Source organism: Carassius auratus, chromosome 38, assembly GCF_003368295.1.
Source record: "Carassius auratus strain Wakin chromosome 38, ASM336829v1, whole genome shotgun sequence".
Classification (NCBI taxonomy): Eukaryota; Metazoa; Chordata; class Actinopteri; order Cypriniformes; family Cyprinidae; genus Carassius; species Carassius auratus.
In genome coordinates, this window is record NC_039280.1 from 2,288,892 (window position 1) to 2,301,575 (window position 12,684).

Below are 12,684 nucleotides of genomic sequence, written 5' to 3' on the forward strand. Positions count from 1 at the left end.
TTACAAGGAGAGGGTGACTTATGAGGACATAACCCATGTCCCCATTTTTTAAAATGCTTATACATCATATATATCATTATAAATCATACAGAATGAGTTTTTTTGAGAAAGTAAAAATGCGCAAAGTTTCCTGTGAGGGTTAGGGTTAGGTGTAGGGCCATAGAATATACAGTTTGTACAGAATAAAAACCAATACACCTATGGGATGAACCCACTTTACACAAAAACAAACGTGTGTGTGTGTGTGTGTGTGTGTGTGTGTGTGTGTGTGCGTGTACTGTATGTGTGCGTTAGTACCAGCATCTCTTATTTTAGTTTTTTTTTTTAATACTATTATAGTTTTATACTATTGTAATTATTAAAAATTAGTTTTTATTTTACTTTTATTAAGTACTTAGGTAATTTTGTAATTTTATGTCTTCTGTAATTTATCCTAGTATCTTATTATCTCGGTTTAGCTTTGATTTATTTTATTACAGTATTAGTCATTCCAGTATTTCAGCTTTTTTTTAAGGCGACATTTCTAATTTTTTATTTAATATTTATTTTATTTTATTTCAGCTTTATTTTTAATACACGAAAGCCATTTTCATTTTTTTTTTTAATTTAGTTAACAGTAAAATTTAACAGCATTTCTCAAATACCATAGATTGTTTCAGTTGTAACCGATCTAATTTATATAAGAATATGAGGATTACTATTATATTATATATATTATACTATTTACTATATATATCAGTAAAAATGGCAAAATAAAAACAGGCTAAGTGTTTACTTTTGAAGAGGGAAAAAATAATCCTGTCCTTATTTACTCATTTTCATGTTGTTCCATACCTTTGTAAATAAATCTATGAGACTAAAGCTGTCCATTGACCACCACACGTCTGTTTCCTGCAGTAACTCTGAAGTTGTACACTATCTAGTGTATCTTGATGAGTTAAAACATGGGCCTGAATCAGCGCGGCTGAGGAAGGGGATGGGTGGGTGTACAAACAGAAACCATGTGATAAACCTGAAGGGAAAAGAGAAAGAAAGAGATATTAAGGGGTGCCTAGTTTGCTTTTCTATCCTGGTGGTGCAGATGAAAGACTCTTCACCTTCCCGAGTGACGTTTAACAGTCAGGAGAGGAAAAGAGGTTTTTCCCATGTCCCTCCCTCTTTAGTGTCCTCTAATGAGGATGTCGAGATTTGATCCCATTCAGACTTTTCGTTTGACTGTTTCCAAGCGCTGTGCCAAAGGAAACACTCCTTTTGCCAGAATAAGGGAAGATGAAGTGTGTTGGGGCAAGGCAGTGCCAGCTTTATCCAAATGTTCATCTAGTGGCTCTTTAATGCCACACAGATCACTTGCCCGAGCCAGCAAGAGCTTTGAGCAGCTTTGCAAAGAGCCTCAACTTTTCACCGCAAATGTGAAATTAGCCCGTGCAAAGCCAGTTACACAGCCACCGATTGGGAGAGCTACTTGTCAGATGGACCATTCATCTACACTTGAATCAGTCTGTGCTTTTATTTTGACACATTAGCGGATGTGATGAGCTGTCGACGTACTTAAAGGAAAAGTGTCATTTCTGTGCCAGTAGAAGCACTGAAGGAAATGCTAAAATAACCAATCCTGTACAATTTCTGAAATAGATCTTCAGGGTTATTATTGTTACCAAAAAATTGTTATAAAAAAAATAACTAAAATGAAATAAAATAAAATTTCCGTATTTTCCGGACTATAAGTCACACTTTTTTTCATAGTTTGGCTGGTCCTGCGACTTATAGTCTGGTGCGACTTATTTATCAAAATTAATTTGACATGAACCGAGAGAAATGAACCAAGAGAAAACATTACAGTCTCCAGCCGCTAGAGGGCGCTCTATGCTGCTCAGTGCTCCTGTAGTCTACACTGAAGACATAGAGCGCCCTCTGGCGGCTGGAGATGGTAATGTTTTCTTTTGTTACTTGGTTCTAAATGAATCCGACTTCCAGTGCGACTTGTGTTTTTTTCCTCATCATGACGTATTTTTGGACTGATGCGACTTATACTCAGGTGCGACTTATAGTCCGAAAAATACGGGTACTTAAAAAACTATTAAAAAAATTATATTATATATAAATATATATAAAATATTATTATTAGTAGTAGTAGTATTAATCATTTTATTACGGCTACTTGCCAATGCAACATTTCTCATTTTCAATTAGGTTAGTTCAAGTAGTTTAAGTACTAGAAGAAACACTAAAGCTAACATATGTAAAAAAAAAAGTCACATTTTCCTATGTTTGTACTGTTTAACAGAAAGAAGTGAAGGACGTGTTTGCTGCCATCGTGTTTGAAGCAGCCTACAGCTTAGGAAAACACATTGTGGATGGACACCAGGACCGTGACCTTCCCTCGCTCTCTCCTGTTCTACGCTGGAAAAAAGGAGAGAAGATCGCTGCAAAGAACGAGGTTTGAAATTTCCACCTTTTACTACACCCACGAAATTAAGTTAAAAGCAGACTGCACAACACAAATCCATTCAAATGACCAAACACAGGAACATACACATGACAAATCAAAACAGTATCCTCTGTGCATAAATACAATGTGTGATCCGTGCTTTGAGAGCACAAATAAACACTTTGTTTGTTCGTTAATATAAAGGATTCACTCATGCTTACTGTATGACTTCTGTTTGTCACTGCATCATCTTTGCCTTGATCACAGTCCTTATCTTTCATAACTTTACTAGCGAAACACTGGTTTGCTTTATACAATCAGTTTAGTTTTCTTTACACTAGAGCTGCTTTACATTGATTGTTTGAATGCATTTGCTTAATGGTTCGTCTGATTTTTCATTAATGATTTTGAATTAATTGTGTGTCTTAATGCGTTAATGCTGACAGCCCTAGTGTGTGTGTGTGTGTGTGTGTGTGTGTGTGTGTACACGATCTAGCTTTCACTGGGGTGAAACCCTTTCAAAATCTGCATCATATTTACTCCTAAAGGATGAATATTAGAACCATAAATGTAAACATTAACATCCAAAAGTATACATATTAGTACCTAAATTATTCATGTAGCTACTTTGTATTAAGGTATTGCTCGAGTGGCAGATTTTATACCTGTATGTCTGAGTGTCTACAACTGTATGAAGTTTTTGCACGTTTTTACATTTTAATTTCTTTACAATGGTCTCATATAGAACATTACTTTAATTTACTGTTTCTCACCTTCTACTCCTCTGCCGTTGGCATCACCCAGAAGCTCAGAATGCCAGAAATGATGCATTTCTCCAGTGATAAATGTGGTTTTAGTTAGCGCTTGATGATGCCTGTTGACTCTTCTGTGAGTGGAATGTGGAAGATTGATGAATTTATTTGCCAACACCCCACTTCATAACCCACCCTCCCATTAGGCCATATGCTTTTCCTTCCCAGCTTTAGGAAACACGCTGCTGGCATCTTTCAGCACATCAGGAATCCATTACAATGGAATCTGAGGCTATTAGTAACTATACAGTGTGTCTGTAGCGCTAAAGCAAAGGTGTCGATGTCTAAATATGTCCAATGCAAACACACGGCACTTTCTTGTGCATTACTCTTGAAACCACTACTCAAATACTAGAGCTTTCAGAAAACTGTCCCATCGAGCGTGTGAAGTCTTGCACAACAGCACCCTCTAGTATTTGTGTCCCATGACAGTGAGGTGGTGTAAACATCCTGTGCTCTGTTTGACTCTTCACAGACGTGGTTTGAGAAGAACTGTCTGTCAGAGGACTGCGCCGCTGACCTGAGGCTTCGTGGGAAACTGCTGCTTTCTGGGTAAAGCCCCTGGTTCTCTCTTGCTTTCAGTGGATTTCTGTCAGTAGGGTTGAGTCTGTGGGTGTGGACACACGCTTGGCTCTCAGCGGCCCATGACGTCACACATTAGCTGGACTTAAGGAGGTCCTGCAGTCTGCTTCCCAATGATCCGTGTTCTCTGTAATCAGAATGTTTCCTTAAATGCAGTACCTTCACTGTTTAAAGAGCGGATGGTGTAGAGCTTACTATATGTGCTAGTATGGTAATTGAAAACACATTTTACCAAAATGGCTACAATATAAGCATTCATGTTCTGTGACAGAAAAATGAGGTCTGTTTTTAGGACCAGCGCTAGTTTTTATACATTTTTTTGTATTACAATATTTTTATTGCATAAATGTTTTTTGATATTTTACTTTTACTTTTATTTACTTTTATTTAAATGAAGTATTACTAATCAAAAATTTGGTTTGGATATTTTTACAATAGGAAATTTACTAAATATCTTCATGGAACATGTTCTTTGCTTAATATCCCATTGATTTTTGGCATTATTAAAATAATTATATATATATATATATATATATATATATATATATATATATATATATATATATATATATATATATATATATATATAAAAGACCCATACAATGCATTGTTGGCTATTGCTATATATATATATATATATATATATATATATATATATATATATATATATATATATATATATATATTCATATGAGAATTTGCAAGTAAAATGTGCTTAATTTTTTATATAGAATACTAAATAAAGTTTAATTTGGTTCATATGCAATATTTAATTTAATTTTAATTAATTATTCATTTAATTCAATTAATTATCAAATAAAATTGGTGTTACACTAAGTAGTACAGTAATATATAATAAATAATTTGATTAAAAAAATACAACAATTATTTTCACATTACAGTAATAATAATTTGTAGATCAATTTGTCAATGCAAAAATATTAATTATATTAAATTTGGCTTATTTTTTCTTTATGCAAAGTTACATTTCTTTTTATTAAAATGTAGTGTTACAAGAAATACTACAGTGAAATATTAAGTAAAATAATATAATTGTTAATTTCACTGTACAGTCATGAGAATTTGCTAATAAAACTGTCATAAAGTCACAATGCAAAAAATAGATGGTTCTAAAATAGGCATAATTTTTCATTAAGAATATCATTTTATTGAATTATTTTATTTTTATTTAAAAAAATTTTTTGCTTATGGTGTGAAATATGATGCAGAAATTATATATATATATTATATTTAGCAAATAGTAGATCTTAAAAGAGAAGGGACAAAGCAATTGGATATTCATAATACACAAAGCCAGGTTCCTTTATTTTTAACAGGTTTCTTGTCTGACTTGTTCTCCTGTCTATCATTTTCTCAGGCGTTACATCAGTTCTCGTCTGGCTCTTGGTGGAGTGAAAAACGTGTCATTAAATGTAACCATCTCTAATGCTGGAGATGATGCCTACGACACCAACATCTACTTCAACTTCTCCAGAGAGGTTCACTACATTAACTTCTTACAAAGAGTAAGTCAGTCAAACTCTATTTGCCATAGGTTTCTCTACACCGGACCTTTTGACTATTGACTTACAGGCTGCTGAAGTTAGCAGTTTATTCTGGTCAATGGCTTCAAACTGAATACTCCAATATAATTAGTAAACTTGCAAATCCAGGAACTAGTTCAGTGACTCCTAAGATGTTTTCATAAAAACCTACTGAAAATTGCATAAAGTCAGCCAATTAGACTGAAGTCTTTAAACATTATTTTTGTAATATGCACCAAGTGGCCCATGGGTGTGCCATGAACGTCGTGCCAAATGGTGACCGATAGGTTCAATGATATGCACTGGAAAATGTGATGAGTCTGAATCCTCATTTCTATGTGGTCATCATATCCATGATCTAAAGGGACAGATTCGAGAAAAGCATGTCGAATATAAAGAGATTCGGTCAGCAGAGGAAGTTGTGGAAACAGAAGGAAGTGGAGCGTTTCTTGCAGATGGTCAGTGTATCGTTATCTTGTGCTTCTCAAACGTGTCTCACACTGACCTACAGTACAGCTGAGCTCCCTCAAGTCCTGTTTCTGTTTCTGCTCAAAAGCATTCTGTAGTTATCAGCAGCATGAGCAAGAACATTTCCTCCTTTAGTTTGACGATTAATGGAGAGACTCTTTAAGATTGCTAAACTTCACCTCTTTAAAATCAAATCTGCCTTCTCAAAGAGAAAACAAAGGAGTGGAATTGTACATTTTAATGGATGATCTTTCACTTTTAATGGATTATACTGTATATATATATATTTGATCATGTGTTTCCTAATTGTGACTTATATATATATATATATATAAATTAGCTGTCAGTGACTGAGAGAACTACCGCTTCTTAAAAGGATATTTCACCTGAAATGAATTATTTACTTGCCCTCATGTTGTTCCAAACTAGTATAATGTACTTTCTTTACATAATTATTATTTTTTAAATAGATATTTACCCCCAAAATAAAAGCATTCTAAAAAAAAAAAAATTCTACCAAATATTCAAAATCATTAACTTTTGTTCTGGCCTTAATGGCGTATTTGACATCTTGACCATCATTTGTTTTTGCATTCCAAAATCTTTCTGAAAGAATTCAATTATCTTTAACGTAAACATAGTTTGTCCTGAGTATGTTTTTTAAGCGCTCAGATTTCTCTCTGTTTATCCTTGTGTTTTGATACAGACGCAGCTCTTAACATTGTTTTACCATCTTAAATTTCATTGGATAATTTCGACAGCATTACCTCTCTCTTCTGAAAGTATTTCCTCATGACGGTCCTGGTGGAAGTGTATTATGAGAAGACACAGGGGCCGCACTTTGTTTGCTGTTGTAGTACTTTATACGCGCAGCAGGACGCCTCTAATTATCCCGCACTGTGAGAAGCGTCTGACCGGTCTACGAGCGTCTCTCGCAGAGCGAGTGTGAACTCGTGCTCGCCTCTTGTTTTATAGTAGCTCCTGTTGTCTCTGTGTTTGTCTTGCAACCCAAACCATCTGCAGAAGTGAATTGGTTTCAGAAGCTCTATCACTCTGTTTAGCTGGCCCCGGGGCCCTTCTGGCAAAGAAACACACTCAGTGTAATTAGATCAACTGCGTTGTGTCCTTCTAATAAATTGCGGCAGGTGAAGAGAAGACCTTCAAATTGGTGAGTAAATGATTAGATTAACTTCAGGGTTACTGAATCACTAAAAGACAAGGCAGAGAGAAGGAAGCAAGCTGGCTGGAGATGAAATATAAGAGTTTATTTTACAGTCGCACAGCCAATATATACATCATTTGAGATTTGTTAATGTTTCAGTTTAATAACACACAGAGAATTCAGTACTGACTTTAAAAAAACATCTCTTTCCTTCCTTAACACCTATGGAAGCATATGGGTAGCAATATTAAATTCGGAATGTAATATGTGAAATGATATGTGAAATCGTATCTTTTGTTTTAATGATGTGCCTTTTAACAGTATCAAGTTCATTCAAAAACTAAACAAATCGTGCCTAAAAAGTGCACGCATCTAGGCTAATGTAAAGTTACATGATGAAGTCATACTAGTGCGCGTGTGCATTTTGAGTGCCTTCTTTCACTGCATTATTCTGTGTACTCAAATGCTTTTATGAATGCATGTGAATGATCACAAAATTCAAGATATGGGGGTTAGAAAATATATATATTTATATCATTTTATGTAGTTAATCAATATCACACTAAGATTGCCATTTCAGTTTTTCTCCAAAAATCAGCATGATTAAAATGTGATATTAAGTTACTACAAACAATAATTTAATTACAAATACAAAATGTTGCAGGATAATGTAATATATGAATGAATAATAGCCTAAAGAACCTTTGTGCCAAAAGGGTTCTTTCTTGTCATTATAGAACCTTTTTAGCATAAAAGGTTCTTTGGAGTTGAGTAAAGAACCCTATGGTTCTATATAGAACCCCAATTAACCCTTTTTTCTAATAGTGTGTTGTCATTACGTTCATCTTGGAGATTGAAAATCTTTCTTTTTTGAGACCCCAGGAGCCCAAATTCATACCCAGAACAATAAACCCCACAGAAATTAAATTGTAGCTCGACTACGCCACCCAATTAAAGAGCTGGGACTCTAAATAAAAGTAGCCTTATCTTTTATTTGCAAGTTCTTTTAGTTTGGTGGGAGCAACACAACAGATATACCCAGACAACAGTTCAATAAAAAAAATATATTTATGATCTCGAATTACAACAATAAAATAGAAAAAGGGTACATCATACACACTCTCACTCAAGCTTAAAAGCTGCACAGGATAAAACACTCCAAAATCCACCGGAAGTCCTTAAGTGTCCGCAGTCCATCAGGAATTCCTTAACACAAGTCCGTCCGTCTCTAGCCAAGCAGTGGCGTCTACACAGCGGCCACCTGTCAATCACTGGCTCACACCAACACAACACTCACACAAACAAAAAGGAAGTATCTCCACAGTAGATAATAAACACAGCATAGCACAACACCAGAATAAAAAAATTACCAGTCGTACAATACACAAATCACTGCAATTCGTGAATATACACAAGCTATATATTTATATCTAAATTATGACTATGGCAGACAGACTGGAACTCTCCAATTTAGGTGAAGCTGGATCTTAACTTCGGACGGGAACGACTCACCAATAAACTGGGAGCAGACGAATCTAACTCCCAGTCCTGTTGGACAGCACTCCACCCACTACCAGCTCAGACATAGACGATTTTTTTTAACTTAATTCAAAAAAGCAAACTTTCTTATATTCTAGATTCATTGCACACAAACTGAAATATTTCAATAGTTTTAATTCTAATGGCTACGACTTACAGCTTAAGAAAATAAATTCAGTGTCTCAAAAATTTTAATATACTATTTTGAGCTTGATTAGTTTGATTAATTTTGAGTATAAATACAGGGTACCTCCTAGGATAGTTTAGAAAATGCAACCACAATTATAGGAAAGACTACTGACTTCACATTTGTCCAAGAGACAATCATCAACACCCTCCACAAGGAGTGTCAGCCACAGAAGGTAATTGCTGAAAGGGCTGCTGTTCACAGAGTGCTGTATCAAAATATATTCATAGAAAGTTGACAAAGGAAAAAGTGTGGTAGGAAAAGGTGCACAAGCAACAGGGATGACCACAGCCTTGGGAAGATTATCAGGAAAAGCCGAATCAAGAACTTGGGAGAGCTTGAGAAGGAGTGGACTGAAGCTGGAGTCAGCGCATCAAGAGTCAACACACTCAGACGTCTTCAGGAAAAAAGCTACAGCTGTCACATTCCTAGAACCAAGCCACTCCTGAACCAGAGAATAACGTCTGAAGCATTTCACCTGGGGTGAGGAGTAAAAGAAATGGACTGTTGCTCAGTAATCCACAGTCCTCTTTTCAGATGTAGGTAAATTTAGCATTTCATTTGGACTGGATCCAAATGAAAACAACCTGTCAAAACGCTATCAAAACAACCTGGTCTTCAGTAACGCCTCAGCAGTGCAACAGACTGATTGCCTTCATGCCACGCAGCACTGAAGCCCAGATTGTATTTGCGTATTGAGGGCATAATTAAACCTACTTTATTTTTAAAAGTACTTAAAAATTTTCTAAGCTAGAAGTCACCATCAGAATTAAAACAAAAAAACTTTTGAAATATTTCAGTCTGTGATTCAAGAATATAAGAAAGTTTGCTTTTTTAATTAAATTACAAAAAATAAAGAACTTTTCCATGACATTCACATTTTTTGAGATGCACCAGTATAAGATCACTATGGTTACCGCTACAGGCACAATTGAGGCAGCTACCAGCTCCTCGTAGGACCCGGGGGTCAAGAGTCATAGCACACACACACACACACACACACTGAGAACATAAACGTCAATGGCAGCACCATCGTCTTGTGTTTGAACAACAGAACAGCATGTAGTGAGAAGGTGGGTACAAAGTAATGGTTAGATTATTATTGTGCTTCAGCCTGCTTCCCATTCTTTAGCACCAAAACAAACACACCCATACCCCAACAGGACCTGCTACGGTGGCCGAGAGAGCTAAAATGCTGCAAATGACAAAAATCCCTGCAAATTATGAAAACATCTTCATCAGTTTGACAACACGTGCTGCAAATACACAAGGAAGGGAACCGTAAAGTGACAAGCATGGCTGGGACATTATTCATCAATGTTTGCTCTGAAAAGATCTTTGTTTATTTTAACAATCCTGGTCAAAGATTCCTTAGCTTTGTTTTTTTTTTTGTTTTTTTAATGATATTATTAGCCTAAATAAGCTGACTAAATACACAATTACTGTAACTGTGAAAGTTATGTAAGCTGGCTAACTTTTACAACTTACCTTACAAAAACAAAACATAGCCTATGGTTTTACTATTGAAATGAATTCATTAATAAATACATTTATTATATAAAAAATCTGTAATCATTAACTAAGTTTAACCATGGTGTTCGTACAACTATGGTTATACAAATGTAATCAATACTCAAAAATTGTTAGTGTTGAGTATTTGCAGAGCGTTTCTGTATTTGTTTGTGTTTTGAGTATTTGCAGCAGCAAGATGTGCTGTCAAACTGATGAATATGTTTTCTTAATTTGCTGGTGCTTTTTCTATTTGAACGCGTTTTGTAAAGTTGCAGCGCGTTGAGCTCTCTCGGCCACCGTGCTTCGCCCCTATTTTGAAATCTTCACCCCACACCTATGTGCGCAACCATGGCAACGATCGTGGAAACAGGCTAAGATGACACACAAGCATATTCAAACAAAAGCCAACATGGATAAGTTGTGTGAAACAACGCAAAATCAGCGTTACTCACCTATCAAAAAGAAACAAAAAAAAAACCCTCAGTGTCTGATTCCAGCCCTTCCCAATCCTTGAGTTTCTCTCCACCGCTGGAAAGCTGCCCCGATATTTATGCGGGTCCTGCCTCTTGCCTCATTGTAAACCCTCTTTTTTTATCTGCCATATCTCTCCATTTGTAGTCGATCTGCTAATATGCTAATTTTGAATAAAAGCGTCTGCTAAATGTAATGTAATATGCGTCCTGTGCACACAGCACCCAAAACAAATAAAATACAACCTCTCCATATGACATCCCCCACTCTTCAACGTTGGCAGTCCCTGACAACCAAAAAATATACTACTGCCCTTCCCCTCACTTTTTACATAGCGTTCCTTAACCACAATGAATTTGGGCGAGTCATTGAGTCAGTTTGGGGATAGCGAATCATTTGAGTCAGTTTGGGAGTTCGGAGCGGGTTCGCGGATCATTTGAATCAGGTCGAGAGTTCGGATCGCGTTTCATTTTAATCAGTTCGGGAGTTCAAAGTGGGTTCCGGAATCATTTCAGTCAGTTTGGCAGTTCGGAGCGTGAATCATTTTAATCAGTACGGGAGTTCGGAGCGGGTTTGTGAATCATTTGAGTCTGTTTGGCAGTTCGGAGCGTGAATCATTTGAGTCAGTTCGGAGCGGGTTCTCGAATCATTTGATTCTTCGGGAGCTCGAAGCGGGATCGCGAATCATTTGAGTCAGTTTGGGAGTTCGGAGCGTGAATCATTCGAGTCCGTTCGGGAGTTCGGAGTGTGAATCATTTGAATAAGTTCGGGAGTTCGGAGCGGGTTCACGAATAATTTGAGTCAGTTTGGGGATCGCGAATCATTTGAGTCAGTACGGGAGTTCGGAGCGGGTTCGCGAATCATTTGAGTCAGTTTGGGGATCGCGAATCATTTGAGAGTCAGTTCGGGAGCTCGGAGCGGGATCGCGAATCATTTGAGTCAGTTCGGGAGTTCGGAGCGGGTTCGCGAATCATTTGAGTCAGTTTGGGAGTTCGGAGCATGAATCATTTGAGTCATTTCGGGAGTTCGGAGCGTGAATCAATTTAATCAGTTCGGGAGTTCGGAGCGGGTTCGCGAATCATTTGAGACTGTTCGGGAGCTCAGAGCGCGATCTTCAGTGACACATGATGCTTCAGAAATCATTCTAATATGCTGATTTGATGTTCAAGAAACATTTATTATTATTAATGCGATTCTTCTTCTTCTTCTTCTTCTTCTTCTTCTTCTTCTTCTTCTTCTTCTTCTTATTATTATTATTATTATTATTATTATTATTATTAGTAGTAGTAGTAGCTAGTAGTAGTAGTAGTAGCTAGTAGTAGTAACAATATTATTATTATCTATTTTTATGGAAACCATTAAAGATTTTTGCAGATTCTTTGTTTAAATTAACGTTTATTTATTTTATAATATAAATCAGAATGAACTTTATTGCCAGGTATATTTTCACATATGAGAAATATATATATTAATGTATAAATATATATTGGTTCATATTCGGTCAAAATATCTTTTAGTAAATATAAATTAAAAGAAGACCACATTTGAATGGTAGTGTATGTTTGAATATCTGTGTCTAATATCATGTTTTGAGGAATAAGCTGAACTACAGCCAGAAAGTGTAGAAATGCATGATCCGGTTTGGATATGGACCGCAGACCACAAGTTGACGACCACAGCGTGCTCTTGGAGGTGATTAACAGGCCACATTTATTCTGCAGTGCCGCCCGTCGAGGTGCCCTGCTTGTACTTTAGCAATACTCAAATCTGGAGAAGCCAGGGTGTTCGCACAACCGCTCCAAACGAGTGCAGAACGTGAGGCCAAAGCCCCAAACTGTTCCCCAGAGAGCCACCAAGTGCAAACAGTCCCAGGCTTTCCTTCACCCCCTCAGCTGCTTTGACTATTTATTGATGTATTTTCTCCGGCACCACTTCTTGTTATTGCTGCAACATTGCTAAGAATAGCTCCACTATAAACT

General features: G+C 36.4%; 1 protein-coding gene across 2 annotated transcripts in view; it reads left to right on the top strand.

The window, feature by feature from the left end:
• The window catches only part of LOC113056640 (integrin alpha-9-like), an 86,845-nt gene that overhangs the window by 54,984 nt on the left and 19,177 nt on the right, over window positions 1-12,684 (top strand). For both annotated transcript variants that reach the window (XM_026223424.1, XM_026223425.1), the window contains exons 16-18: window positions 2,285-2,437; window positions 3,716-3,792; window positions 5,201-5,348. In XM_026223424.1, the coding sequence (XP_026079209.1) occupies window positions 2,285-2,437; window positions 3,716-3,792; window positions 5,201-5,348 (378 nt within the window). The remainder of the gene's footprint in view (window positions 1-2,284; window positions 2,438-3,715; window positions 3,793-5,200; window positions 5,349-12,684) is intronic.